General features: G+C 40.9%; 3 protein-coding genes across 5 annotated transcripts; 1 reads left to right on the top strand and 2 right to left on the bottom strand.

The window, feature by feature from the left end:
* Positions 1-2,423: 2,423 nt before the first annotated feature.
* On the bottom strand, positions 2,424-4,657 carry LOC111222415 (induced myeloid leukemia cell differentiation protein Mcl-1 homolog). The gene is made up of 3 exons (XM_022746129.1): positions 4,042-4,657; positions 3,483-3,733; positions 2,424-3,300 (listed from the first exon to the last, which is right to left on the bottom strand). Exons 1-3 carry the CDS (start codon positions 4,523-4,525, stop codon positions 3,184-3,186), a joined length of 852 nt encoding a protein of 283 aa, XP_022601850.1. The 5' UTR covers positions 4,526-4,657; the 3' UTR covers positions 2,424-3,183.
* Positions 4,658-5,723: 1,066 nt separating this feature from the next.
* On the bottom strand, positions 5,724-13,902 carry LOC111222422 (alpha-endosulfine). The gene is made up of 3 exons (XM_022746142.1): positions 13,725-13,902; positions 10,848-10,970; positions 5,724-9,398 (listed from the first exon to the last, which is right to left on the bottom strand). The coding sequence occupies exons 1-3, from the start codon at positions 13,779-13,781 to the stop codon at positions 9,228-9,230; spliced, it is 351 nt and encodes a 116-aa protein (XP_022601863.1). The 5' UTR covers positions 13,782-13,902; the 3' UTR covers positions 5,724-9,227.
* LOC111222420 (HORMA domain-containing protein 1-like) lies at positions 13,275-21,361 on the top strand. Of its 3 annotated transcripts, XM_022746139.1 has the most exons (16): positions 13,275-13,476; positions 14,651-14,712; positions 15,341-15,485; positions 15,587-15,650; positions 16,039-16,075; positions 16,205-16,225; positions 16,423-16,449; positions 16,575-16,642; positions 17,392-17,543; positions 18,303-18,460; positions 18,673-18,735; positions 19,045-19,105; positions 19,630-19,682; positions 20,289-20,372; positions 20,719-20,769; positions 21,200-21,361. In XM_022746139.1, exons 1-16 carry the CDS (start codon positions 13,434-13,436, stop codon positions 21,293-21,295), a joined length of 1,185 nt encoding a protein of 394 aa, XP_022601860.1. In that variant the 5' UTR covers positions 13,275-13,433; the 3' UTR covers positions 21,296-21,361. The 3 variants fall into 3 exon arrangements, with proteins under 3 accessions (XP_022601860.1, XP_022601861.1, XP_022601862.1); XM_022746140.1 differs by lacking the exon at positions 20,289-20,372; XM_022746141.1 differs by lacking the exons at positions 20,289-20,372; positions 20,719-20,769.
* The last annotated feature ends 4,585 nt before the right edge of the window (positions 21,362-25,946 follow it).

Raw genomic sequence — 25,946 nt, forward strand, 5'->3', positions numbered from 1 at the left:
CTTGAGAACTTACTCAACTTTTCAATTTGACAAACTCTTGTGTCTCTTGTACACAGTGTCACTTCAGACTGCGCCTATCTCTGCATCTCAGGGTCACACTTCTGAGTATTCACGACTTCTAACGAGTAACTTCGGCTGAGCATTCATGTTAAAGATAAACTTGTGCGTCAGCTGACTTCCCAGAAACTGTTGCTTTTTTTAAAATCAAGGGGCGGGCTGTTGCTACGGGGAAGTGGAGAGGCTCACAACCAACCAATGGCTTCAGAAGGACGTTCCTCTAAGCTCAAGTTACCAAACTGCAAATAAAAGTGCAGCAGGAAGCCTCTGCATGAAGAAAACTTTAGCAATAAATCACAATGAAATAGGGGCTTATATAATTCTGAACCTAATCTGAACTATTTTGTAAAGTTTTCTCTAGCATTTCTCTAATGTGTGTCAAGACAGACTTCCTTATTTGGAGCCAGTAAAAAGGCTCAGATCCTCAAAAACTGCAGAGAACTACTTGTTTAGTTTTAAAATCCAAAAGGAATTAAAGTTGACGAATCCTTAGTGCACAGAAACCCTAAAAAGGTAATTCAAATAAAAAAATGAGGACATGTCCAACCCTGAATAATACTGTTCTTTCCGGATCAGGGCGTACCTGGCAAATTATCTAAACAATCAATACTCGGTATCTGAATGTGAAGTATGTGTGCAGACAATAGTTTCAAAACCACTCCTTAAAAACTATCCCATGGTAGGAATGCCTTCACCTGCTTAACAGTTTCTCACAGCTGCATTGCCTTGACAGTGCAGAGGCTCCACTCTTACATTAGACAAGTTTGTTCAACCACAACAGCTGATTTACATTTTTTTTTTTTTTTTTTAAGCAAAACAAACTGCAGCAGAAAAATGTGAAACGCTTGTAGTAGGCCCTGCAGTTTTCTTGTCAGAATAAAGTTTCTAAAGTCATTTCTTTCTGCTGTGAAAAGATAACTTACCACCTAACCATAGTGAGCATAACCACAGTGAGAATGTGTTTAAAACTTCTGCCTTAATAGCCTTATGGACACATTCAACCACAACCGTTTCATTTTCAGTTTGACACACAGTAGGCTGTAGATTTTGAACCCTACTTTACACCATGTAGGCCTGTGAATGACATGTAGATGTCATAAAAGCTTTCCAAGAGTTAACCTGGTGATGTCCAGCCCTGACCATCAAGTTTTCACTTTTGGTTCCACCGATTTTCATTAGATTTACTTTGACACAGCTCAAGTTTCTGAGTGCGCAGCTAAGTTTCAGTTATCACATCCTCCTTCTGCTATTTGCATATCTTGACATACTGGTCACTGATAGACAATCTAAAACTAACACACTCCTTCACACAGATGGAATTCATATTATATTAAGTTAAAAATTGCACTACTAAACCGATTACCACCATCAAGGTTGTTCAGAGATCTAATGCACTTTTCGTATTCAGTCCCAAAACACTGCAGTGCTGCACCCCCCTCCAATCAACTTGTGTATGGTGAAAACTGCTCTATGAAATTGCCTCATTCTCAATTCCCCATTGTGTAGCAGCCTGTTATTCGCATTGAAGTGTGCAGGGGTAACCAGGGTGGTGGCTAACATCATTAGCCCGCAGGAGAGGACTAGGGGAGGTCTGCTGTGGATCATCACCATGGAGAGGCTCAACTCCATTTCCTCCTAAGACCTTGATGAGTGTTATGTTTGTCCCGTAACCCAAGACAACAGGAGGATCTGAACAAACATGAGTGCAGGCACAAATCATCACCAAGGATTTCCCTTGCTTGAGGCTTGGTATGGTCTGTAAGATTTAGGTTTTAGATGGCATGAAGAGCAAAAGTATTCTGCAGTTTTACAAGCAAAGCAGGGTGGAGCTATTTTTGTCTAGTTGGTTCTAGAAACCTTCCTGACTGCATCCATATCCTTTCATCCATATGATAAACATTTAAATACCCAATCAAATGGATCATATTTGATTAAGTCACCAGTTTCTAGGCAACTACAAAAAATTGCAATCCAGGAAGCAGACTATGTTATGCAACTTTGAGGATGTTGTGAACTGTTTTTACCCCGGTTTCACAACCTAGCTGAAGCTGGTGCATCCTGCTGTTGTGCACCAGAACTTTGCAGATAAACTAGTCACCACTGCGACTCGTGCAACTGCAGATGCAGCCGGGTGCGATGGAGGCGCTACCACCGCCTCAAATTTCTAGGAAATGCCAGGCATCGCTCTGACTGTAGTGTGAATAAAAAGATCAAAGGTTGACAAGTGCGGAGGTGTTAAAACTTAGTTTCATGAGGTGATTCATGTCAGCACAACAGAATTAGTATATGTAGATGTAAGCTCTGTCTTTTGCTTATGAAAAAAAAGTCCCTCAACAGAAAGAAGGTATCAAAAAGGTCAAACCATGTTAATTATATTGCTCTTTTTTTATTGTGCTGATCTATACATGTTAGCTTAGCTTTCTCTATGAACATCCATCTCCCAACTGTCAGCTCTGTTGCAGTCGAACAGCCCAATCTGCATTTTTCTTTCCAACTCACAGTCCTTGTTCATTTCTTCCAAGAGACTCAAACTTTCCAGGCTGCTGTGCAGCAAAAAGTCCTGCATGTGGCTGCTCCTGTGTCTCCGTGCAGATCCAACATTTTCATATGGAAGGGAAATAGAGCTACACTCATGCAAATGCACCCCTCCCCCTATGCACTGTTGAAGTTTCCATACAAACGATCCAGGGGTTATGAATGAGCTCTATGGAAATGGGCTTCACGACTGCATGACATTGGAAAAAATGCAATTTTCCCTTCCTGCTTTGGCCTGGACCGCTCAAACAAACACCTGTGCCAAAAAATTGTTTTATATTTATCAATAGACATAAGAAGCGGAAGAAGAGGAATTGAGAAAATAAAGAAGAAAAAAAATGAAAAGAAAAAAAAAAATCTTTCCATAAAATATATACAATCATTATAAAAATAAATCTGTTAATTAAATACCCTAATTGTTTGAAGCCTGACTGCAAAGTTCAGTTCTTTATCTCAAGAGCACAGTTCTTATTTTGTCAGGTTGGCTGGAAGGGAACCCAGCACATACTGGTGTGATCCAGCTCAACAATAAAGATGATCAGCTTTCACTTCCATCTTCTTTTCGAGAACGTATCTCAAGAGTGTCCAAATTCACCTGATCAACAGGGCCAGTGTTGCGCCGATTCCCGCAAATCCAGCAAAGGCCATGAGTGTGTTCCTCACTTTAGACTCTGGGTCTGCTACTCGAAAGAACGCTACAAAGCCATCCTGAGAACAAGCAAACAAAAACAAATATCAGATGGAGTGTTGGAACAGAGAGAATAGATAATGGCAAAGGTCTATGTTCACTGGACACACAGGCTTTGTTGCACAATGAGAGCAGTTAGGAAACCAGTACATTTTTTTTTTTTTAGCTACACCCTGTCATTCAGCCATTAGTCATAACGTACCCAGGAGTTGTTTTTCACCAGCCAGTCTCGCTGATCAGACAGCAGGTATTTGGAGATCTCCTGCCCCACAGATTCCACACAGTTCTCCCTGCCTGTCTCCTTCATGCGCTGACACACCACCGCCCCGAAGGCCACCAGGCTGGCGATGCGACCCCAGTTTGTGGTGCCATCTGCGAACAGGCTCTTCGCTACTGCACCGACAAACCTCACATCATCCCCTGTGTTGTCCAGTGACAGTTTGTTGATCATACCTGGAAAAAATGAAGGTTTATGTCAGAAATCTATCAAGCCTGAGCATTGAAAAAAAAAAAAAAGGTGACAATTTCACGAATCTACACATCACATCTAACTAAGTTATAAGTAGCAAACTGCTGACTTAAATTTAAACTTTATTTATCTTGTCATAATAAAATATATCCTACAAGCCAATACAGCAGTTCATAAACGCCGAGTCTGTTGTGCGGAATTAGTGGCGTTAAACGGAGCCTTTAGCTTTAGCAGTTCATGGCTACGTGCAGAAGTCTTTGTATGAAATCCACACATGCTGGTGATTACCTACCATTGTATGCGTATCTGTGTTTTTCCAAAACGCCGTCCACAACCCTCTTCATTGTTTGTAGTGCTCTGTGTTCAGTCCACCGCGGTATCGAGCGTCCGGTAAAGCTTTTCATGGACTGGCTAATAAGTTGCCTCGTATCGTCCTCCAACACTTCATCCCCTGCTGGACAACTAGGGACATCGGTTTCTCCGTCCGACTGAATCTCCGGAGTACACGGCAAAGAGCCGTCGTCGACGTCGCTGTCCTCCCGACTCGCTTTTGTTGCATACCCATTTGTTGAGGTGACTTCCAGGCTCTTGGGCCGTTTAGAATTATCATTTGGCACAACATTCCCGTTGTGAGAACATATTGTAGAGCCAATGGCAATCTCCGGCGAGGAGTCTCCGGAGCCGTCGGTCCAAGTTTCCAATCCTCCATTTTGACGACAAATGCAATAGTTCATGGCCGTAAAAGCGGTCGGTTTCGGCGACTGAATAAGATTCATCTCCGATTTGTTTGCTTGAAAATATTGTTAAATTTGTTCCGTAAAAATTAAAGTAGAAGAGATTCAAAGCTAGCCAGTGTAAAACAAAAAGCTAGCCTGTTCTCCAGTGTTCACTCATTCTCCATGACAGGGTTGCAATGAAACGGAAGTGAAGCCTGCAGTCGTTCGTGTTATACCTAATCTCAAGGGGAGGGGGGTTGGGGCATACGTCACTAAGTCCCTTACGTCACAATTTCCTTAAAACAAACGTTTGTTTGTTTGTGTTTGTTTTAGACAGTAAAAGAAAAGGAAAGAGGGAAAAAAAAAGGAAAACAGGAGGAGTGATGTTTCTGAAGCTAAAAATGTTTATGTTTATATATAAAGATTCCTCCAGGATTGTGATTAATTTTCTGGGTTAATGTTTTATTTTTCTATGAATATTATAAAAGATATAAAGGCTTTAATAATAATGGTAATAATGATGATAATTTAGCTGTTCCTGAGGTACTTTAATTTACATTTTTATGTGGTAAGTAAAGTTTAAAGTAAGTCACTTTTACACTATGTAATTTTTTTTTTTAGAAAACAAATGTGCAGTTGTGTTATGGGGCAGTTATAGTGGCACAAGTAAAGTAATTTGATGTTATTACTTTTTAATTTTGATAAATGATTAATAAAATCTTTGATCTCACTGACACTGATCCTATCCCTGACTAATAAAAAAGAAAACCACAGCCACCCTGTCTTACATATTAGCACATAAAACATTATTATGAGGCTATATTGACACACTTCCTCGAGCGTTGCACCTGAGGTTAGTTAAAGTTAAAAATTTCCATTTATTAGAAATGTTGGAAATAGCCGGAACTTTGTAATCACCAGTGGGCCACGTTAGAAATAAAGGATTGTGCTTCCCCCTTGTGGTCAGTAGGAGGTTGTACACCCTGTGAGAACCTACATTAAGATTTAATGTTTCACACTTCAATTTTTATTAGTCCCTGTACACAGGGGGTCTCAGCATGGGTTCACCAACACACACATCAGTGGTAAAAGAAACTACAACAGGGACCTGTCACCAATGAACAACAACAAGGAAATGTTATTAATGTAAAAGTTTATTTCAAATACTGACAAAAATCCTTTCACCTACTCCCACACATCTGAAACATTCTAAGTACTCCTGTACTTTCTGAATTGTTAAAATCATTCCTGTGTTCTCCAGTCATCCTCTTTTTCATGTAAACCCTTTTTTTTTTTTTCTTGGAAGCAAGGGTGCCTCTGATTTCCCTGCAGTTATCATGGGCCAGGATCAAATATACTAATTATGCAATAAGAGAACACAAGAAAAAAAAACAAACATTTACTTGCAAAACAACAAGAAAACAGATTAAGGTAAAAGCAGCACAAAAGTACTTCAGAGCACACAGCCTGTCATTTCATTATACATTCTGGCACGTGTTAAACATAGCTGAACGAGAGACACCCTGTGTGTTGGGTTTGAAACATACCCTGCTATTTTCCTCTCGTTGAACTGCTCCGTGCAAAGCCAAACATCAAGTAGCATTCAAGAACTCCTGTCCACTGTTGTTTTCATAGAACATGTTGTAGCTTATTCACCCATTTCTTTTAACAATCTTGTTAAAACAGGAAACTGTGGGCTTTTAAACATAATAGGATGCTAAATGGTCCGTTCTTATCAATCAGAGTGACATAAAGCGTTGCACACTTTTCTTTTAATGGCCAGACCAAAAGTTGGATCAAATTCAACCATGTACCTTTAATGTTACGGTATAATTTGAATTGAAGTTTACCACAGTCTGAAACTGAATCGACTTTGCCATAGGAGCTGCAGGACTCTGCAACAGAGATGCTCGGGTGGGAAGAAGAGAGTCGGACTGGTAGAATCAAGAGGACAGGTGTTCTTTACAGGGTTATCATCTCTTAGATTTGTCTTTGACTGAATCAGCAGCATTTACACATATTTTCATATGATACAGATTCACATAGCCTCTGCAATACACTAAGATAGAGCAGAAGTAGTGTTAAACTGAAAGGAGAGGAACCATTGAATCAGAAATAGCTCAGGCTATGAAAGAGTGAAAAGCAGGTGGGAAAAACGCAAAAAATCCCTTCCTGTTGAAGTCTATTTACAATGGCTGGAACAGAGAAAAGCAGTGCATTCATACAACGCCAGAACAAGCACATACGTACAGGTCAGTTCTCTTTCACCCACTGCAAATTTGACACATTTTAAAGTCTCAATGAAAAACAAATGAGGTTGAGAATGAGATGGTGCATGCACCCTAAATCGCCTAGCCTACATGGTGGAGTGTGCATTTGTGAAGGTTCCCTGAAGCAGTATTATACAAGGAGGCTAATTCTCAGTGAGCGTTGGCATCCAGTTTAGATTCTTAAATAATGTGGACGGCAGGCAGTCCAAGTCTGCAGATTTGGTGATCGCTCCGTTGACCTGTTTCAGAGGCTGAACCACATTAACAGGTGGGACTTGAGCGCAGAGCACTCACTCACACTTTGCCCCCCTCACCATGTGTTATAAAATCTCTCTGCTTTGCCAAGTGTTAAGAGTGAGCACATCCTGCAGGCATGCAGTGTCCCACTTTAAGCCCGCAATGACGATGTTGGGAGCTGGGCTGACACCTGTGGTTAACAGGTTGCCTGCTGCTTACCACCTCTGACACAGATCGGTCTGTGTAGTGTGTCAGTTTGGGAAGAAAGAATACTGTTCTAAGGGGTGCTGGGAGCAGAAGTAGGTCTATAGGGAAGTAAAGTAGTTAGTGTTTCACATGGTGAATTACCAAAGAGGGCAAGATGTCTAGGGAACCACTACTTCTGACTGTGATATTTAATCTGAAAGTGTTAAAACATGGAGAAAACAATCTCTCACAGAAAATGAGAATTCTATTTTCCATTTTTAGTTTGAACAAGCAGCAAGAATAAGTCATTCCCAAATGTCTGAAAACTATCTTTATACTGCACGTGTGACACTGCTGGACACAACTGTGAAGGCTATGATTGTGGTTAGTTTTGTCTTTTTAATGTGGCTTCTGTATGTCAAATACACGTGTTCACATGTGACACTGAAAAGCTAACTTCTAGCGGTGTTTGGATCTGTGTTTTAAAGACCACAGCAAAGTAAGATGTGTCTTTCATATCTTCATGAGATGCAAACACAGTGTGAAGCCAGACCGGCGTGGTCTGCAGTCTGCCTCGTCACAGCACAATGCGAGCCAGATGATTAGATGGTAACAGACACATCGGAAAGACATGTGTATCCACAGTCTCTGAGCCGGATAGCTGTAGTGTGAAATTTGGCTCGGTTGGTAAAGCATAGAATTTCCGAGCCAGAAATCCGAGGTTGTAATCCCAAGTGAGTTGATTTAGCACTACCATTTCTGTCAGGCATGCTAGCTGGTCTGCTCCTTAAAGCGCTGCGCTTATCACAAATTACGTGCTTTTGATGGGAGTATTATTTACAGAAGAATAAACTCTATGCAGGGTGCTTCAATCCCCCCACAAATCTTTTAGGCTCATAGTAAACACACATCTTGATGCAACTCAAAAGCAACCAAACTAAGAATGAACTCAGAGATTGGCAGGGTTCCCAGCCTTTAAAATCATACGAGGATATACTCAGCTGGCTCTTGCCCTGGGCCGCAAACAAGAGTGTGTGTACATGGATTGTCAGGACAGCAAAAAGGAAAAGGAAGGAAGGAAGTGTGACTATGGACATTTCAGGGCTTTATGTGTTTGTTTTGATACGTCCTATCATTAAGCAGATGCCTCACTCCCGTTAAAAAACATGTTAAATTTCTTTTTTGTTACATGTTACAATCATGCAGCATATTTAGAGAGAACAGGAGCAAAGGGAGTCAAGAATTAAAGCAACATGAGCAGAGAGAGGGAAAAACGTGGCGTTTCAACTCCCTGTTTGGCTGAGCTGTAGCAGATGACCTCTGGTTTTATTCGACGAAAGGTGACCAAAGGATGAGATGAAAGGACGCCTCCGTTCATTTCCCCCCTCCCATTTCCCAATATGGTGTGGGTGAATGCTAAACAACTCTTAATCTGGGCAGCTGTCCCTCACAGATTTGGTATGCAAGCAATTATTGACATACATCTTCCATCCCCTCCCGCCAAAGCCAGCCACCAGCATAGGGAGGGGAACATAAAGACCAAAGAACACGCTGCGATCATGGTTCCTAACTCCCTTACACACATTATTTTGGTGTCATTCAGGATGCAAAAAAAAAAGGAAAAAAAAAAAAAAAGAACAAAACATACTATACAGAATACAAAGTGCATTAACTCACCCCATCCAACCCCTGCCTGATGACACACACCTACTTTGATGCATCTTGGAACACCGAAAACCAAGACATAAGGGAGGCGGTAGAGCAGAGTGCGCAGAGGGGGCAGAGCTGTGCGTGGCGGGAAGGCAGAGAAGGCTGCGACCTCGTGGGCCGCCTAAACCTCCATCCCTCCCACCCCGCCCCACCCACATACAAGCAAATGGAGTTTTAACTTATACAACTCTGCCCGATATGTTAAAGCCAGTGGTGCCTGGGGATGTAGAGGGAAGAGAGGGGAGTGGGAGGGGTTGACATATCGGGGACACAGGTGAGGAGGAGGAGGAAGGGGGACCTTTGCCCTGAGCCCCGGGGAGAAGGAGGGGTGGGTGAGGGTGCTTCTGGGATGATGAAGGCTAGCCGGCTAGCTTGCTGGTCACCAAGGAGGACTTCCTCTGGGGCAGGTCCTGCGGCGTGGGAATGTGGTCGCCGGTTACCAGGTTCTTGTCGGGCCCCGCCACAGGAAGCTGCTTGTTCTTCATCTTGGCCTTGGCCATGTTGTAGTCGCCCGAGTCGAAGTACTTTTGCTGTGTGAAAAGAGAGACGAGAGGTGCTCACAGCTTTAGAGGCATGCTGCTTGGTGATTTCACTTAAGCCTACAATGCAAACTGTTTTTTATCAAAAACAACATTCACAACCAGATTTGCGTATACTGAAATGTAATTGTTCCTCTTGTCCATACTCTCCCCGTGGAGGACCCTTCCTAATGCAATCCAAGTGCAAGAGATGGAGGACGAAATCCAGAGTGCTTATTGTGCTAAAGCTTATATGAGGCTTCAACGCTATGAATTAGGCCCTTTGCATTATTCTCCTGGTGGGCACCACATACACCTGCAAAGGCCAAAATCTGTAATTTAGTATGAAATTTTCTGGAATGCATGAATTTTGCATAGAACTAGGACTGTGGATTTCAGAATCCACCTCTTCAACTGGAATTACATTTGAAAGATCTTTTCACAGCCAGTATGGACAGGAAGAATTATTATAGTGAGAGTATTGTATTAAGATAAAACAGGAAAAAAAAAAAACACCATAAGATGAATTTGGGTTTGGTTACTTTTTTTTTTTACCTTTTGCATTGTGCTGATTCAATCAACAAAAAGGGGAAGTCCACTCTCAGATTCTCTAACTGTGCTCGATATCATCATTCTCTGGGATTTATCTTATGATGAAGTACTGCAATTTACTTTTTGGCTTTCCCAGCAGCCTCTCATCGGCTACTCCTAGTCAGTGATTTCCCAGAAGGACTTTCAACAGTCTCCAGAGGTGGAAGTTCTCAGTAGCATATACAGTGCATGTAGCTGGAGAGAGCAACAGTTTTTCCAGTTGAGGAAAAGTGAGAGAGGAGAGTGAGTGATTCTTTCGTGTGCTCTGCCCTGCGGTTCACATTATAAATAAAAAACAGTCGGTCACACAAGCTGTTGTATTTCACATGCATGAATGTGGCTGCACTAGCATTGGGTCGTAGATAAATTATTTTTCTCTCTGCTTCAATGGATTTAGCCCTATAGGATTGTTGAATGGACAACAAAATGGCAGCTCAAAGTAGAAACCCATGGTTGTGAGGGACACAATATGCATCAGACATGTTTTAGATGACTGAAACATCTTCTACAAGCCAAAAACATCAGAATATGACGTATACATGATGTTAGTTAACTGCAGGATTAAGAAAATACTAAAAAATTCACAGGAAATGGGAAAGGAAATGCAAGGTATGTAGCATGCAGCTGTGTTTAAAGTTTTTCAAGTGGATTTTTCAGTGACATTAATGCTTTGGAGCTTGACTGATCACAGTGCAAACATCACCTGGAGCAGACAGCTGAAACACTTTAAAATCTTTGTTTAGTATGAGCAGGGAGGAATTCAGTGGTTTGCTGATGAGGGGATCAAATCTAAGACCGGTTTTTAATGAAACCCCATCCTTGAACTGCTCTCGTCTCCGACCATGTGGTGAACAAACCATGGTTACCTACCCCTTTCTGTAGTCTCTTCATGAGGAAGTCTGAACCGCCGGGCTTCTGGCCCAGGCCAGGGTACTTGGCCTTCAGCTTGGCCTCCTCCGCCTTCACTGGGTTTGCATTCTTCTCCTGGGAGTCCTGTGGAGACAAGAACAAACTGACATAAACAGGGACCTTTCAAAGTGTCCTGACACATCTTAAGAAAGGTTCATTTTGTGGAACAGCTGGTTATCTGACAGACACTCAATTACAGTCACCCTACAATTCCAAAAATGCTGCTGGCTCTACAAAAACACCTGTAAAGTCAACTGTGGAGCCCAGGGCCGCTTCACTCTACAAATACACTAAAACTGCTCTTGAAAAACTCTGTGCTGTAAAATGGGCTAAGAATTATGACAATGACTAGTGGGAACTGAAGCTACTTCATGATAGTATGAGTCACAGCATAAATGTTCTTCTATTACAGTCTCTCATATTGCCATCGAGGGTTAGGGTTAGAGGAAATAACTCGAGAAGAGGACAGAGCTCGGTACAAATAGAGATCTAAAAAAGAGTTTAGAGGCTTAAATTGATAACTAACATCTAAATCTTGTCAATGAACTACTAATGTTAAATTATTATTGTAAAGTAATAAAGTATTCCACATTTAAGAACTACCCTTTGAGCATGTCAAGCAATCAGAGTTGTTGTTAATTGCTAAATTACAAGTTCTTACATGCTGTTATTTTCAGTTCATGTGGACATAACAACGCTTGTTTCCTGTGGGACTCATGGTTTGTCTTCCATACATAATATTTACAGTAAATCCCATAATCCCTGTTAATGTGAATTCATTGTTTATGTTTGTAACGTGCTTTTTTAGAAACATTCGTGGGAATCGAGGTCAAGAAACAATAATTTCACAACACTATATCGTTGTTATGACAGCGGGAGGAGAGATACAGAAGCCTGAGGTGGCATTTCAGGTAGACAATACAAGTGTTTGTACGGTTGCCACTGACGATCACTGGCCAAACTAGTCAGATACCTGTAATTCAAGTCCATGTCAGGTGTATACAGTATATTCAGGCCAGTAATTTGGGCCATCGAGGCACACCTTCTGTGTACACAGTGTGAATCAAGCTTTTTGAATGCATGTTGAAACTATCTCAGGGTATAGTAGGTGTAAAGTACATGTAAGACTATTATGCACAAACCAAAGGCCATTTATACACTCCCTGCATGTATACCTGGAGCAAGCAGCGCACAGCACAGACCTACTTCCAGTATGCAGACAAGATATAGCACTCAGCCTGCAAAGCTTGCTGGGGCAGGGATAAAATGTGACTCAGGACACAGAAGCCGATGAACAGATTCCCTAAAGAGGAGGGGGTGGGGGGAACGTGTGGCACCGAGTGTGCTGATTCACTTGGGTCCATGACGAGAAATTTATGAGCTACTATATTCAGCCCCAATGCAGGGAAACTGCAAATCCAACAACACGTTCTTTGTGCAACCTCTACAGCGGTTTTAAACTGTTATGCAGAACTGTAAAAATCCCCTTAGGGAGGTTCAAAGTTTGACTTCACGTTTCTTCCACACAATATAGATATATTGTACCTGCTTGTTCCAGTGCCTCATTCAAGCTACACTTACAGCGGGTGAAAGACTATTCAGTATGCTAAATCAATTGAAAATGTTTTATATCTAAAGCATCGTTTTAAACAGAAATCTTCATGACACATTTGGTGTCTTTACAAAGTTTATCAAAATAAAAGTTTTGCAGTTTTAAACAGTGCCATGCTGTTGAGTCACTATGTTTGAAGTGGCTCTTATTTTACACAAAAAAATGTTCTTGAGTGATTTAAGGTAGGCAGTGACTATGTAAAAGATGCAGTCTGTCAAAGCACTCCACATAATTACCATTCACTGCAAATGACCTCAGGTATGTGCACACATCCAAGATTATGCATAGAAGCCATCAGGTTTGTTAACAGACCTGGTCTGAAATTTGTAAAAGCCAACCTGCTGTGCAGCCAATCAGCTATTATATCAATTTTGATCATTTATTACTGTACTTCAAATATCTGGATTAACAAAACAAACCAACTACTAACACACTGTCTCCCTAAATCCATTATACCATAGATAGTGTGATTTATTTTATCATCGCCATAAAGGTTTTGTGCTTATTTTGATGTAGTCACTCTCCTTTTCAGTTGACTGAAAACAGCTGACAGTTAACTGCTGGTAAAGTATACACAAATGTGCACACGTGTAAAGTTGACCAAAACAAACCAGGCCCATACTGACGTCAGCAGATAATACAATATGATAAAGCCTTGATCCAGGTGTTAAATTATGTGCATGTCGCTGTGTTCGGGTAGGCTATACAAATACTGAAGCACTGGCACACTGCAGTTGTTGTCACTATCAGGAAGAGACCGTCAGGAATCTCAACACGTGTGTTACTCAGGGGGGGGGCTGTTCAGTTTGTTTTTCCAGTGCAGGTGTTTTCACCAGATCAAACTGCACCGAGTGAAACCACCACGTTATGTCTTTATTTGGAGACTATCGGCACTCCATGACACGTTTTGAGACCCCCCCCTCCAGGACAGACCAATGAGGCCCGAGCTGCTGTGGACTCGCCAGCCAATGACACAAGGTAAGAGACAAAACAAAGTGACACACTGGCAAGGTGCTCTGAATGTTGTGACAGTGCCGATAAAAGCCATTTCCAGCACACTGCACTGCTTATCGTTGCTCTACGTGTCTTCCACGAGCCCTCCCCTGCCTTGGTGCAGCGCTGAGCATGTTGCAAACACTTCACTTGTGCTAGCTGGTGTTAGCCACTTCTTGCTAGCATGCTCGGTGGTTAGCCAACAACATCCAAGACAGCAGTCAGAAACCCACCTGTTTTTCGTCCTCGTAGTCCACCTGAGTGTCCGAGTCCAGGTTTTCTGACGACATTGTGTGAGTGTGGTGGACAAGCAAGTGTCCCGTTTGCCAGACGCCTCAAAGAGGTGAATGTACGAGGTGCCGTTTTATGTACCTGTGCTGAATCTAATCCTCCTTTTCTGAACACGACTGCTCCCCAACAAAAATGGCGTAACGAGATGTGACATCATCACCGGAGGGAGGGATTGAGGGGGCGGGCGTACGTACTTGTGATCGACATATACAGTAACCAATAGAAGAGCAGTATCTCTCCACTAAGAGCCAATGAGATCCCGTAACGTCACTCTCTTTGATTGACACCCCGTCGTCCAATGGTTTTACAAAATGGAGAGTGGGGGCGATGCGGGGCCGCACTGCATCAACACAAATCACCTGAACAACACAGAAGATGTATAATCAGCACAACATTTTTATGAACACTGTGTTATATTAATTAGTGAACGGACTAAAACTGCTGTAACGGGAGGATTGGCAGTCATCATTGTCCTTAATTTTTGTTTTTGCAGTGCACTTAAGAGAAGCTAACTGCTCTGTGATTGGCTACTTGTTGGGGACCCCTGTTGCTGCCCCCGTCAATCAAAAAATTAGCGGGAACGGTTGGTTTACGCGAACACCTAGCTTACCTCCATATCTTTTTAAAAACCAATCTGCTGTATTGTTGTTTTCGGTAAAACATACTTTTGATGTAAGTACAAGCTCATAGAAAACAGAGACTAGGTTAGAAACAGCTTAATCATATTGTGGTAGGTGGCTGTCTAAATGTAAACTCACAGGATAATTAGCTAGTGGTAGTTTACAGTAGTGCAGTCATGTAAATGTGCTTAACTAGCTAAAGCAATGTTGTTAGCCACTTCACAACATTTATCTTGTGTTCTTTGCAGCTCCTTATTTGTGGTTTTTCACCAAAACTATGGCATGTGTACAACGAGTGAGAACTTCACAGGTAAAAAGACAAGTTTTCTCCTTATTTATAGCAGTGATTGTAACTAGATCTAGTACCTTTTCCTATGTGCTACAATTTCAATTTTATTGTATTTTATGCCTCTATACTAATTTGAGGGCTTTAATTAGTTCCTCACAAAATTATTTGACCCTCATATATTCATCATAAGTTACAGTTGAGACCACTTGGTTTGTGTCTAGCATTTATTTGTCACTTTCAGGTTGCATCTTGGGGTAAAATTGGATATTTAACACCAGAACTGACTTATTTATTATTTTTGGAAAATACAAATTTTAGATAGCTATTTAAATCTACCACAACTTAATTTTGTAAAAGGATGATCCACACCAATATTTAGGTCCATAAAGATCAGAAGAGTCACATAATGAGAAATTACTGGTATTAATATTGTGCTTAAATGTTTTATTTATCCTAGACTTCAGAGAGACAGTATTACATCATATGTAATACTTTGTTTGAGTTTGAATGATAGTTTTATATGTTATTTAATATGTCGTAGCATTGCTCATTTGAATGCAGCTTTTGGCTGTCTAGGTTTCTAGTGTTTCTGTTAACTGTCATGAATAAGCTGCAATAAATTGTGATTTAATTTGTCCCACCTGTGCAGGACACTCAGCTGTTGCCTAATCAGGTTCTCTCAGAGCAGCAGTCCTTGGTTGTTATGAAAAAACTTCTGGCCATCGCAGTGTCTGGCATCACATACCTTCGGGGCCTTTTCCCAGAGAAAGCCTACGGGAGCAAATATGTTGAAGGTTACCTTATCCACTGAAAGTTATTTGTCTGCAAATCATTTAATATTTGGAAATATTTACAAAGAGGATCCTTTCCTTTTTTTTTTTTTTTCCTCCCACAGAGCAGAAAGTGATGATCCTTAGAGAGGAGCGCAGCTGTCCTGGTGCCAGTCAGATTGTTCAGTGGTAAATAACAACAACTTGACACTTGCTGCCCAAAGATGTTGATCAGGCTCACTAAAGAAATCATTTGAATGTCCTCTATCTTTTTGGACATAATTCCTGTTGAAACTGAAAATCCTAGTGAGTCTTGTTAAGAAATCTCAAAATTCCAAAATCCAAGGAAAAGCTAATGCTATAGTTAAATTAGTATAAATTATCATCTTAATAATTTTCCAAAAACTCTCTTAGTCTACCGTGTCATATTACACATTAACTAAAACGCCAGGAGACTTAGTTTTATAAGTGATGATGAGTCAGAGTTCACTGACCTGAGTAATCGTTGTATGTGGAGGAATACTGGGGGATAAAGTTACTATTAATTGTCTGTGTGTTGTTTTTTTTATTCTTCCAGGATGCAGGGGTGCTTTGAGGCCATCCAGAGGAAATATGTAAGTCATATTTAACCTTTTCCAGCAGTCAGAAGATTTGTAATGTACACCTGGTTGATTTACTTTTTTTTTATTGTTTCTCACAGTAACTAATGTGGTCAAAATTATTGTTATTTTTTTCCCCACCAGCTCCGGACAGTCATCATGTCTGTGAGTATTTTGCTTATCTTTGATTTCCTATGTTTTTTTTGAATGTTTAACTGAGATGAACACATGTGAGGAGTATGCTTGTAACTGTAACTCAGTTTTTGAGAGTACTTACAGCATTTAGTCTTTCCATTAAGGCCTAAAAGAGATCCAGGAATATTCATGGTGCTGATGTTTTTTCCTTCTGACCCTTTTTTCAGATCTACACTGATCCAGAGAACCCCCAGGTAACGTGCAGGTTTCCTTCCTCTTTGTTGATGTTCAATACCGTTAATATATTGTAGAGATAATTAGCTGTTTATATGATTGTTGTGTATTTCATGTACAGCACGTGTGTTGTCATGTCTTTCAGAAAGTGACTGAGTTTTACCAGTTTAGGATCCAGTACACTGCAAAAGGAGCGCAGATGGACTTTGAGAGGTGGGATTTTTTTCATGCCTGACAGTTAAGATAACACATATGAATCATCTTGAAGTTGGCTTTACACTCATACCAGGAGGTAACTTTTTTTTTTTCTTTCTTAACTTTTTTCTGTCTAGATATGACTCAGTGAATGCATGAATTAACCCTTTGACTACCTTCAGTTCCATAAATTCATAAACACATCCACGTGTTCCATAATATGGAACAGTTTTATGCATTCAGTGTCTTCTGGGACTAAAACTTTAACTGGAGCTACATCAGACTTAGACAGGAGTGAAACAGTTAAATCCAATATGCTATTATCAATACATTATTGCATGAGTATGGAAAAAATTAATGTGCATCAGTTAATACAGATTCACACAGATGTTAACATGGCATGATGTTGTATGATGTTGTTTGTTTGGAAACGTAAACATAAGCCGGGAGTGGAGGTATTCACAGAGCTGGATAGACGTCTGTGTAAAAAGTAGGACAGACGCTGTTATGTTAGACATCACGCCTCTGATTCCAGAACGCTGGCATGCAATCTAAAATCACACACTGGGCAGGGTAAAACCGGCTTTGTTTGGTTTAGTGTAAACAAGCGAAGGTGGCACAATCAGGGGTCTTCTTAACGGCAAAATAGCGGTAACTCTGGCGCTAGTCTCTTCAATAAACAAGCCTCTAACACCTGTAGAGTTGTTTTTTTTTGTTTTTTGCCTAGCAAAGCAACTTTTGTTTTTCACCCTGCCTCCTTTCTCTAGCAGTAACAACAACAAGGTGTCAGCGATGTCGTGCGGTAACACGAAGAAGGCGAGCATCCTGCTGGTGAGGAAGCTCTACACTCTGATGCAGAACCTGGGTCCTCTGCCAGACAACGTCTGCCTCAACATGAAGCTGGCCTACTACGACGATGGTAGCACACAAACACAAACAAACTCACCATGATTATATTATTTACACCACTTGAGGATGGATTAGATAGATTAAAGCTTTGCACATTTAATATTTCAATGATTAGATTTGTTAAACCTAATGTCATGAGCTGTACGACTTGAACTCTCTCATATGTGCTGCAGCTTTGATCGAAACTTTTAAGCATTTGCGTCACATGTTAGACATTTAGCTGTATCTAAAAATTCGGTGTCTTCTGTAAGGGCAGTTTTGTGAGGACAGGTGGTGAGACCAGTTTCAGAAATGGATGAGAAATTGCACAATACAGAAATGCACAATATTTAAAGACATTTATATTTGCACAATATCCAAATCAATAGTGATTTGCAACCATAGCCAATTTTAAAAATGTAAGAAAAGGACATTTATAGGTTAAGTTTTTGATTTTCTTTTATATCTCAGTGTGGTGCTACATTTAGGTGTAGATTTTCCCAAAACATGTCCAGATACCTTAGTCAAAAATGTATTTATAATAGTTAATAATTTTGGGACTGTTCTTGTTGCCTGTTTATCAAAAAGATGAATAAATGCTTCTGCTGAGATGATTCACATGGCTCATTTCCAAATAGCTGCATAGTTATCTGCCTGTGTTCACTGGATGTGAAATATCTGCATGCACCATGTGTTTTTAACGTGTTTCTGAGTCGTGACATTTGTTTTTGACACTTGATGTAAAACCTGTCTCACAGTTTGTCCGTCTGTCTGTTTGATTGTTTTATAGTCACCCCTCAGGACTACCAGCCGCCAGGCTTCAAGGAGGCTGACGGCGACACCATGGAGTTTGAGAGGGAGCCAGTGAAATTGACCATGGGCGAGGTGGCCACTCCCTTCCACACTCTGAAGTTGGACATGGCTACAGAGAGACGGAGACTGGAGCAGGTGACAGAAAAAGGCATCATGAAAGTCTTTATATGTGCTATAATAACCATGTCAGAGCTTTTGAACTCCCTCTTATTCTGCATATTTGTCTCCTTTAAGTTGTCATAATAATACTCACTGTCTTTAATGGACTTTTGTCTCCTAATCAACAAGTCAGCAGTACTGGGAGCTGATTTTTTTTAAAAGGACAGCATTTTGTTAAATGTCTGCAGGTGGAAGAGAGTGTGATGGAGAAGTGGGTTCTGAAGATGGAGGAGGACGGCGTCCTTTCACAGGTCAGCACACAAACAGCTGAGACATGAAGCTTGTTGACTCTAAGCAGGGCAACAAGTAACAGTCATGGTATAGACTTAAGCTATAGTATATTACTATATATCGATTAGATTAGATGTCTCACAAGTATGAATGTGTGCAGTTTCGCAATCAACACATGAATTTTGAAATGGTCAAATATTGAACATGCAAGCGAGGCCACAGGTCAGACGTGGGAGTCAGTCTGTTTTATCAAAAAGCGGCGTGTTGTTGTGGTCAGTGTGTTGACATTGTTCGATCCCGGTGTTCAGATAACATGTTTTCATCTTTAGAGCCATGTGATTGAAGACGTGGAGAAGCCTGACACTGAGAACACAGACTTGGATAACACCGGTAAATACTCCCCACCAACACCCAGCAGCCCGTTTCACTTCACCTGAGCACAGTAGAACTTTTCCACAGTTCAGTTTGTCCTTGTTTGTGACTGAAATGTCTCCATATTGTAAGAAATAACTGCAGATTTTTGGGAGATGGAAACGATTTAATGTTTTTCATTCTTAAACATGTTAAATGTCACTGCAAGCTTGAATTACTAGAAGCATTAGGAAGTAATAAGAGTGAACTGTATAAATGGACATCATCAGGTGAAGGTCTCACTTGGAGATGCATAGTCCTTAAAATGAAATTCAGTTGTAGAGGTCTCTGATTTTACAGTCCTTTACTTTAAGTTGTGATTTTTTTATGATGTTTCATTTATTATTATTTATTATTATTTTATTTATTGAGAAATTCTCCAAGTGTTATTTCTCTAAAATAGCCTCCAAATTTACTGTTACACTTACAGATCTGCTCATGATCCAGAGAGAATAATGATTAACATGCATGTGATTTGTTTTTGTTGTTTTTTGTTTTTTTAGATGTCCAAATGACCTGTCATGAGAAGATGGAGAGTTGTGAGGAAGTTACAGAGGTAGGTGTGACATTAACTACACCAGCCTCAGCGCACTGCGAGCACGTGGTACGTGTTTCAAGCTGCAGAGGGCTAACACATTAAAATTCACTAATTCCATTCTTCAAGTGGAAATTGGTGGTGAGGAATCAAAACAAGAGCAAAGGAAAAGCTTTTCCTAGTCATCATAAAATAAATATAAATGCGTCATGTGGTATTTAAAAAAAAAAAGAATAATGCTTTGCTTAAGAAGTGGAAGACTTTTCCTACTATTTTACATCAGGCCAAACTGGATTAATTCATTCTTTTCAAGAGCAGAAAATGTTTTGAAGAGTGTGTTCAACTCAGAATTGACTGCATTCATTTGTAACGTGTGGTGGAAACAGGAAACATGGTTGAAATATAAAGAAAATCTTTTAATAGCTGCTTTAGCTATTGATGTAAAGACAAATGCCTTTCAGCGCAAGGTGTCACGGTTATTTTAACTGAGAACTCATAAAAAACTGAAGGGTTTATCAGCAGTGAGAATCTGCAGAATGATTATAGGCTCTGTGCAAACATAAAACGAAGGGCCACTTCGAGTGTGCGTAGGGCCGGTGGCATTACGGACCATCTGTCCCCTCTCAGATCAACACTCTGGTGAAGAGGACCTCTGACATGGAGGTGGGCCTGAAGAGGACCAGGAGTGGACGGATCATCAAGTCCACCACGGTCAGTCATCCACTTAAAGCTTAACAGCCACCTCTCCCCTCGTACACTGTCACAGCTAGGCGTACACTGTTACGGTTACAGCTAGACGACCTGAAACCCCTTTATGATGCCATAGTCAGTTTAATGTTTTTATGAAAGTTTGCTATTCAGTCTGTTTGCTTTGTTAGATAATTAACCAGTCAACAGAACATAATCTATCTATGAATGTTAACACTGTAAAAGTAACAAGAGTGACATGTTTTGATGTAATTATTTTATTAATAAGACATCGTGTGTGTGTGTGTGTGTGTGTGTGTGTGTGTGTGTGTGTGTGTGTGTGTGTGTGTGTGTGTGTGTGCGCGGGCAGGAGACAAACTTGACTGTGGACAATAAGCTGACACCTAGGAAGGACAAAATGGTTTGAAACTTTTATAAATTCTAATCTGATCTTAATTTGGTATCAATATATTGTAAGTGAAGCTAGTAAATGATTAAGTGTTTGTAACTCAACATATTATTTAAGAAGAGAACAGTATGTGCTTGCAAACCCTGGATCCCGTCATTAAATATACAGCATTTGTATGTGTGTCGAAAAAGTCTTGAAAATGTATTAATAAGTTTAAGGCCCAAAATAATGTCAACAGTCTAACTTAACTGTGGGTGGAAAAATGTCCACACATTACTCATAACTCGATCTGGAAACAAAGAGTTCATCATTTTTGATTGAGGCTGATGAATCAGCTGAACAGGAAAACGTGTAGGAACCCTGTTTGTTTCACAGATGAGTCAGCGCTCGCCGCTTTGGTTTCACAGAATCAGAAGATTCATATAAAACACTGTGTTTTCAGGTTTCTCAGTATGACATCCCCAGCAGCCAGGAAACACCATCCACCACTGCGCCTAAGAAGAGACGCAAATTCAGCGAACCCAAAGAGCGCTATTGACCTCACACCCCACTGCTCACACAGCAGCACAGCTGTATTGATTTACACTGATGTTTTTTTAAATTCACAAGTTATGTAGTTGTGGGTTTTTTTTTTTTTTTTTTTTAAAAAGGAGTTCCACTTGTTTTTGAAAACATTTTAGCAGTATTTTGAGGTTGTTACATAACTGTCAGTGTATTGTTTATTTGAATGAAATACAGATACAAAATATGTTGCTGCAAAAGTGTTTATTTTGCCTTTGAATGGTTATATTTGTTTGACTGGCACCACTCTGTTCATGTGTACAAAGCAGGACTGCAAAACCTCAATAAAATATAAAACTGCAGTATAAAGTGTCATTTGTAGCAGGGTTACAATTGCAGTTTTTTTTTTTTTTTTGAAAAGTCAACAATGCACGATTGCAAAACTGTCTGTGGTTTCCATTGAGTGATGTTATGCGATATTATTCCGATTTAAAGGTGACATCTGCCTCGGTTGGAACAGGCTCCCTGGGGTCTTATACGTCAGGCGCCACCACTGATATGCAAAAGAAGTGTTTCCATTTCATTCTGAAAAACCACCTCATGTGTCAAGTGTATACATTTTTTTCCGACATTTGAGTCTTTTCAAAATCAACACGTTTCCATTACTCGTTTTTAAGTTTGCATTTTCAAATTGTGCATTAAGCAGGTTAATGGAAACGTGAGGCGTTAGTTTGTGTGGCACTTGATTATAAAGTCAGATTGAATGGGATTTATAAGGAGCAACAACAGGCAGGTTATGTTGAGGCAGAGTTGGAAGGAAAGGATTATCTCCTTTTCGTTTAAAACTTCTGTTTGAATGATTTATTTGCGCAGATAAATGCTTGGAAAACTATGGTTTTATTTGATCATTTTAATAAGAAATATATGCAGATGATTTTCTGAAAAAAAGTGAGTAATTGGCTGGTGAGCTGTGTTAGTGTGCAGTGAGGTCAAATGTCCTGCATATATTATGCTGACAGGAATATATTTTAAAATTAAATTCATGTGAACATTTGTTCAGATCTTGTTGTATTTTCCTGTCAACATTGACACAGATGGTGAGGGTGTAAAAAGAGCGGTTTGCAGAGGCTACAGTCATACACTGAGAATGCTGTGGTGCGTGCCAGGACTTTATGAGTCATATTTTTATTAGATGTAAGCAGGCAGTGATAAGGAGCCCTGCACATGTTGTATAAGTACTGTGCACATAGTTGAAGCTTTTGCTTACTTCTAACAACAACTGCATACATTCAGTATCAACTCTGATACAGGAGTTTATGTCTGTATTTTGAGATGATGAGTTTTCACGTGTAGTAATTTTATAGTGGTGTGTATGTGTTTATACAGTTGTGTTGCAGCTCTGGAGGCTGTACAGCCGCAACACTCAGCAGCTGCCTCCATCAGCATTAAGACGCTGTCAGACACCTGTGCTTGTTTCTTGGTTTAGAAAAGGCAATAAGCTACCGTCTGTTACAGTTTAAAGATTTAACAGTTTGAGCTTCCTGCTCTTCCTATCCCATAGGCCAAAAAAAAAAAAAAAAAACTCAATTTCTCCTGCCTCTGGAAAAACAAACCTGCATGTTTGAATAGACCTCGAAATGCCACCATTTGCATGTGAGGTGCCTTAAATGAAGCTGTTAAGTGAAAGTGGATTATATCTGTACACAGTGACCTTTGGGCCCAGATAAGGGCCCATCAGCAGCCTCCCGCCCGGCAAGCTGTGTGTTTTTAATCTCCTATTGTTTTTCCCAGAGAGAGGGACATTTGCTGATAGACTGCCTTAACCCACTGCAAATCAATACTGCAGGAAGCCTTTGTGATGCATATCCAAGCAGCCCCCCGCCCCACATCTCTCTCTCTCTCTCTCTGTGTCTGCGGCAGGCCGGGGGGGGGGGGGCAAAGAGAGACTCCATCAAATCAGCCCTCACTTCCTAACGCTGGCATTGTCTTGACCACCACTTTTATTTCATTGTCTCTGTGTTTTTATGGGTATTTCTGATAACAGGCATAAAGCAGAATGGACTGGGAAATCCACAGTGGACAATATCCACACATTGGCGCATTGACGCTATTTATGAGCTGTGAAATTAATCAGGGTTTCCTAACCTCACAGCCCGACTCTGGTGGCATTTTTCAACACTTTTTTATTATTTTGACGGGGGGGGGGGGGTTCTCTGGGTATTGATAAGTGATGAAGTGCAATGACAGTAAATGACACCTTCACAGGTCTAGTCATGTAATGTAGATAACCAATATCTCTGCTATAGACATTACAACAACACTATATCACAGAAATGAACCGATTCATAGCGCCCAAAAGGCAAAATGTGTCCAATGACATGGAAAATAAAAAGAAACGTTGGAAAATGCACATATTGAGGGATTGTCACGTCTGGCACCCAAAGGAGTCTGACACTTGGAGCTCAGACACCTGAATGCACAAAGACTTGAATATGGACTTCTTTCAATCACATCTTAGTTGAACATGAACAAACAACATAAGAACAGGTTTTCAGGGTATAGAGCGGTGTTCCTGTCAAGCGCGTTCCAAATACCTATAGAGGGGGAAAAGGAATCTAAATTGCGATTTTATTTCGCCTCCACCCTTGATCCTTCACTTGGATCCTGGGACTCTACATCATTTCTGTACACACACGTCTCCCAGAAATGAATTCTGAAATTAAATTCAGGGACACACGTCCAGCGGCTAGTGTTAACAGATCAATCAGCTGGTCAAACAGCAGGAGGGGCCCGCTGGACGCCTCTGCAGACCAATCAGAAATCTGGGTCCGTTCTGTCTGAGTCGATAGCGTAGGTCCATGGCCGCCTGTGTACGGTCAAGGCAAGACCCACTGACAGTCTGATGGACAGACAGCCGCAGTCCATCCCAGGGCTCCATATAGATTAAAGCCAGCTTCTGTGAGCCTATAGTCGCGGTGCGGTGATTGTGCCTGCAGGGCCTATAGGCCCCAAGGGGGGGCTGGGCTTTACAGCAGGAGGGGGAGGAGCGAGGGATGGAGTGGACATCCAGCCCAGGGACCGTGACCCCTTTGACCTTGCCAGAAGGGCAGCAAATGTTTCCGAGCTGATTAGCGCTTCCCCAGCAGAGTACCCCGCTCACTGCAGAGGCGTTGGAGGAAAATGTGTCATTCACTTATTTCTGAAAAAAAAAAAAACTGTTAAGCGAGAACAAGAATGAAATAAATAAATTTTTTTGATAAGTGCCTAAAAGGACTGAACATTCTTATACTGTTTCATAAAATAGCAATTCATATGTTACCAGAGGTCAAAGGTGACCAGATACTATATTTAAGGCCAACTTTGAGGAACTTTTACTTTATTTGTACGTTTGTTCCACTACATTTAATTGAGAGCTAGTTTGACTCACTCAATACATTATCTGCGTACAGAAATTAGGATGCATTGTTGTAGATTAGACTACACAAATATGCAAGTAGCTCCAGTGGCTCCTGAATGATGCTTCCTCTTACTTTAGATACTGAAGTACATTTTGCTGTTGAGGCAAGGAAGTTTTAACTGTATACCACCTTCCAATAACAAGCCAGTTCAAAGTGCTGTACGTAAGACACAAAAGGCATTAAAACAAGATACAAAGCAATGGCTGTGACTCAGGCGGTAGAACAGGTTAGAGGTTTAATCCCCAGTTTCTGTCCATGTAAGTCACTTTGGATAAAAATGTCAGCCAAATGATTAAATGTAGATGTAAAAAGACACATTAGCATGTAAAAAAGAGTAAAATAAAATATAAAAACATTTTATAAAACAGAAAATAAAAATATAGTGCAGTTCAAATTTAATTTGATAAAAGGCAGTGGCAACAAGTTTTAAGTATAGATTCAAAACAACTGAGAGTTGAAGCAGACTTCAGGTGGTGGAGTTTGTTTACATTGACATATTTCCACTCTAACCTAAGTATGGAATTAAAAATGTCTTCCACTGTTCTATGTTTACACAGAGAGAACATTACTGTAACAGCAGGGGATGAATTCTCAAGTGGGAATGAAATATCCAAAACAACCACTAGGGGGCGATACGTAGCCATGGAATGAGCTGCAATACTGAGGCCCCTACAGATAACTCCTGCTGCCTTGTGTCGTGACAGAAAAGCATCTCCTTTCTCATGCATGCCTTAATCAGCTCGTACAGTTGGCCTCCACACTGTACACAATTTAAAAAGCATGCGATCCTACTAAACAGCCAACACGAGGCTATTCAACTTGTCTTTTGAGAGACACCGCGGTGGAGTCAACGGTATTGATCCAAATAAGGAATGATAAAAGGAGGGGAGGCTGAGAGCAGGTGGTAGTGGGCCAGCAGATTCAGGGATTTAGTCGCTCACCGGGTATTTATGGTCAGCGCTGCCGAGTGGCGAGGGGGACCAGTACCTACTCGAAACAGATGCTCAAAGCAATGGGATGTGCCCCCATTGTGATCAGAGTGGACAGCTGAATTGTTTACCACCAAAGGGCCCTTTTCTTCAGCGGCAGGCCTGCGCACAATGGGGCCCCCACCGCACTGACACACTGAGGATTTCTGCAGGGGGAAGCAGAGGAGGGTGTGTGCGTGTGTGGTGGGGGGTTACATGTGCATCGAGGGATAGGGGGTTTATAGGGTGAGCCTCTGTCCGT

The sequence above is a fragment of the Seriola dumerili genome, unplaced genomic scaffold (assembly GCF_002260705.1).
Source record: "Seriola dumerili isolate Sdu_G_001 unplaced genomic scaffold, Sdu_1.0 BDQW01000092.1, whole genome shotgun sequence".
Classification (NCBI taxonomy): Eukaryota; Metazoa; Chordata; class Actinopteri; order Carangiformes; family Carangidae; genus Seriola; species Seriola dumerili.

Bases quoted from the DNA above. Each gene is read 5' to 3' on its own strand.
- LOC111222422 (XM_022746142.1), bottom strand. From the start codon at position 13,781: ATGTCGTCAGAAAACCTGGACTCGGACACTCAGGTGGACTACGAGGAC. The intron at 10,971-13,724 runs GTGGGTTTCTGA...TTGTCTCCACAG, and splicing joins ACTACGAGGACGAAAAACAG to GACTCCCAGGAGAAGAATGC. The intron at 9,399-10,847 runs GTAGGTAACCAT...CTTTTCACACAG, and splicing joins TGAAGAGACTACAGAAAGGG to CAAAAGTACTTCGACTCGGG.
- LOC111222415 (XM_022746129.1), bottom strand. From the start codon at position 4,525: ATGAATCTTATTCAGTCGCCGAAACCGACCGCTTTTACGGCCATGAAC. The intron at 3,734-4,041 runs GTAGGTAATCAC...CATTTTTTCCAG, and splicing joins ACACAGATACGCATACAATG to GTATGATCAACAAACTGTCA. The intron at 3,301-3,482 runs GTACGTTATGAC...GCTTGTTCTCAG, and splicing joins TGGTGAAAAACAACTCCTGG to GATGGCTTTGTAGCGTTCTT.
- LOC111222420 (XM_022746139.1), top strand. From the start codon at position 13,434: ATGAGGCCCGAGCTGCTGTGGACTCGCCAGCCAATGACACAAG. The intron at 14,713-15,340 runs GTAAAAAGACAA...CCACCTGTGCAG, and splicing joins AACGAGTGAGAACTTCACAG to GACACTCAGCTGTTGCCTAA. The intron at 16,226-16,422 runs GTGAGTATTTTG...CCCTTTTTTCAG, and splicing joins TCCGGACAGTCATCATGTCT to ATCTACACTGATCCAGAGAA.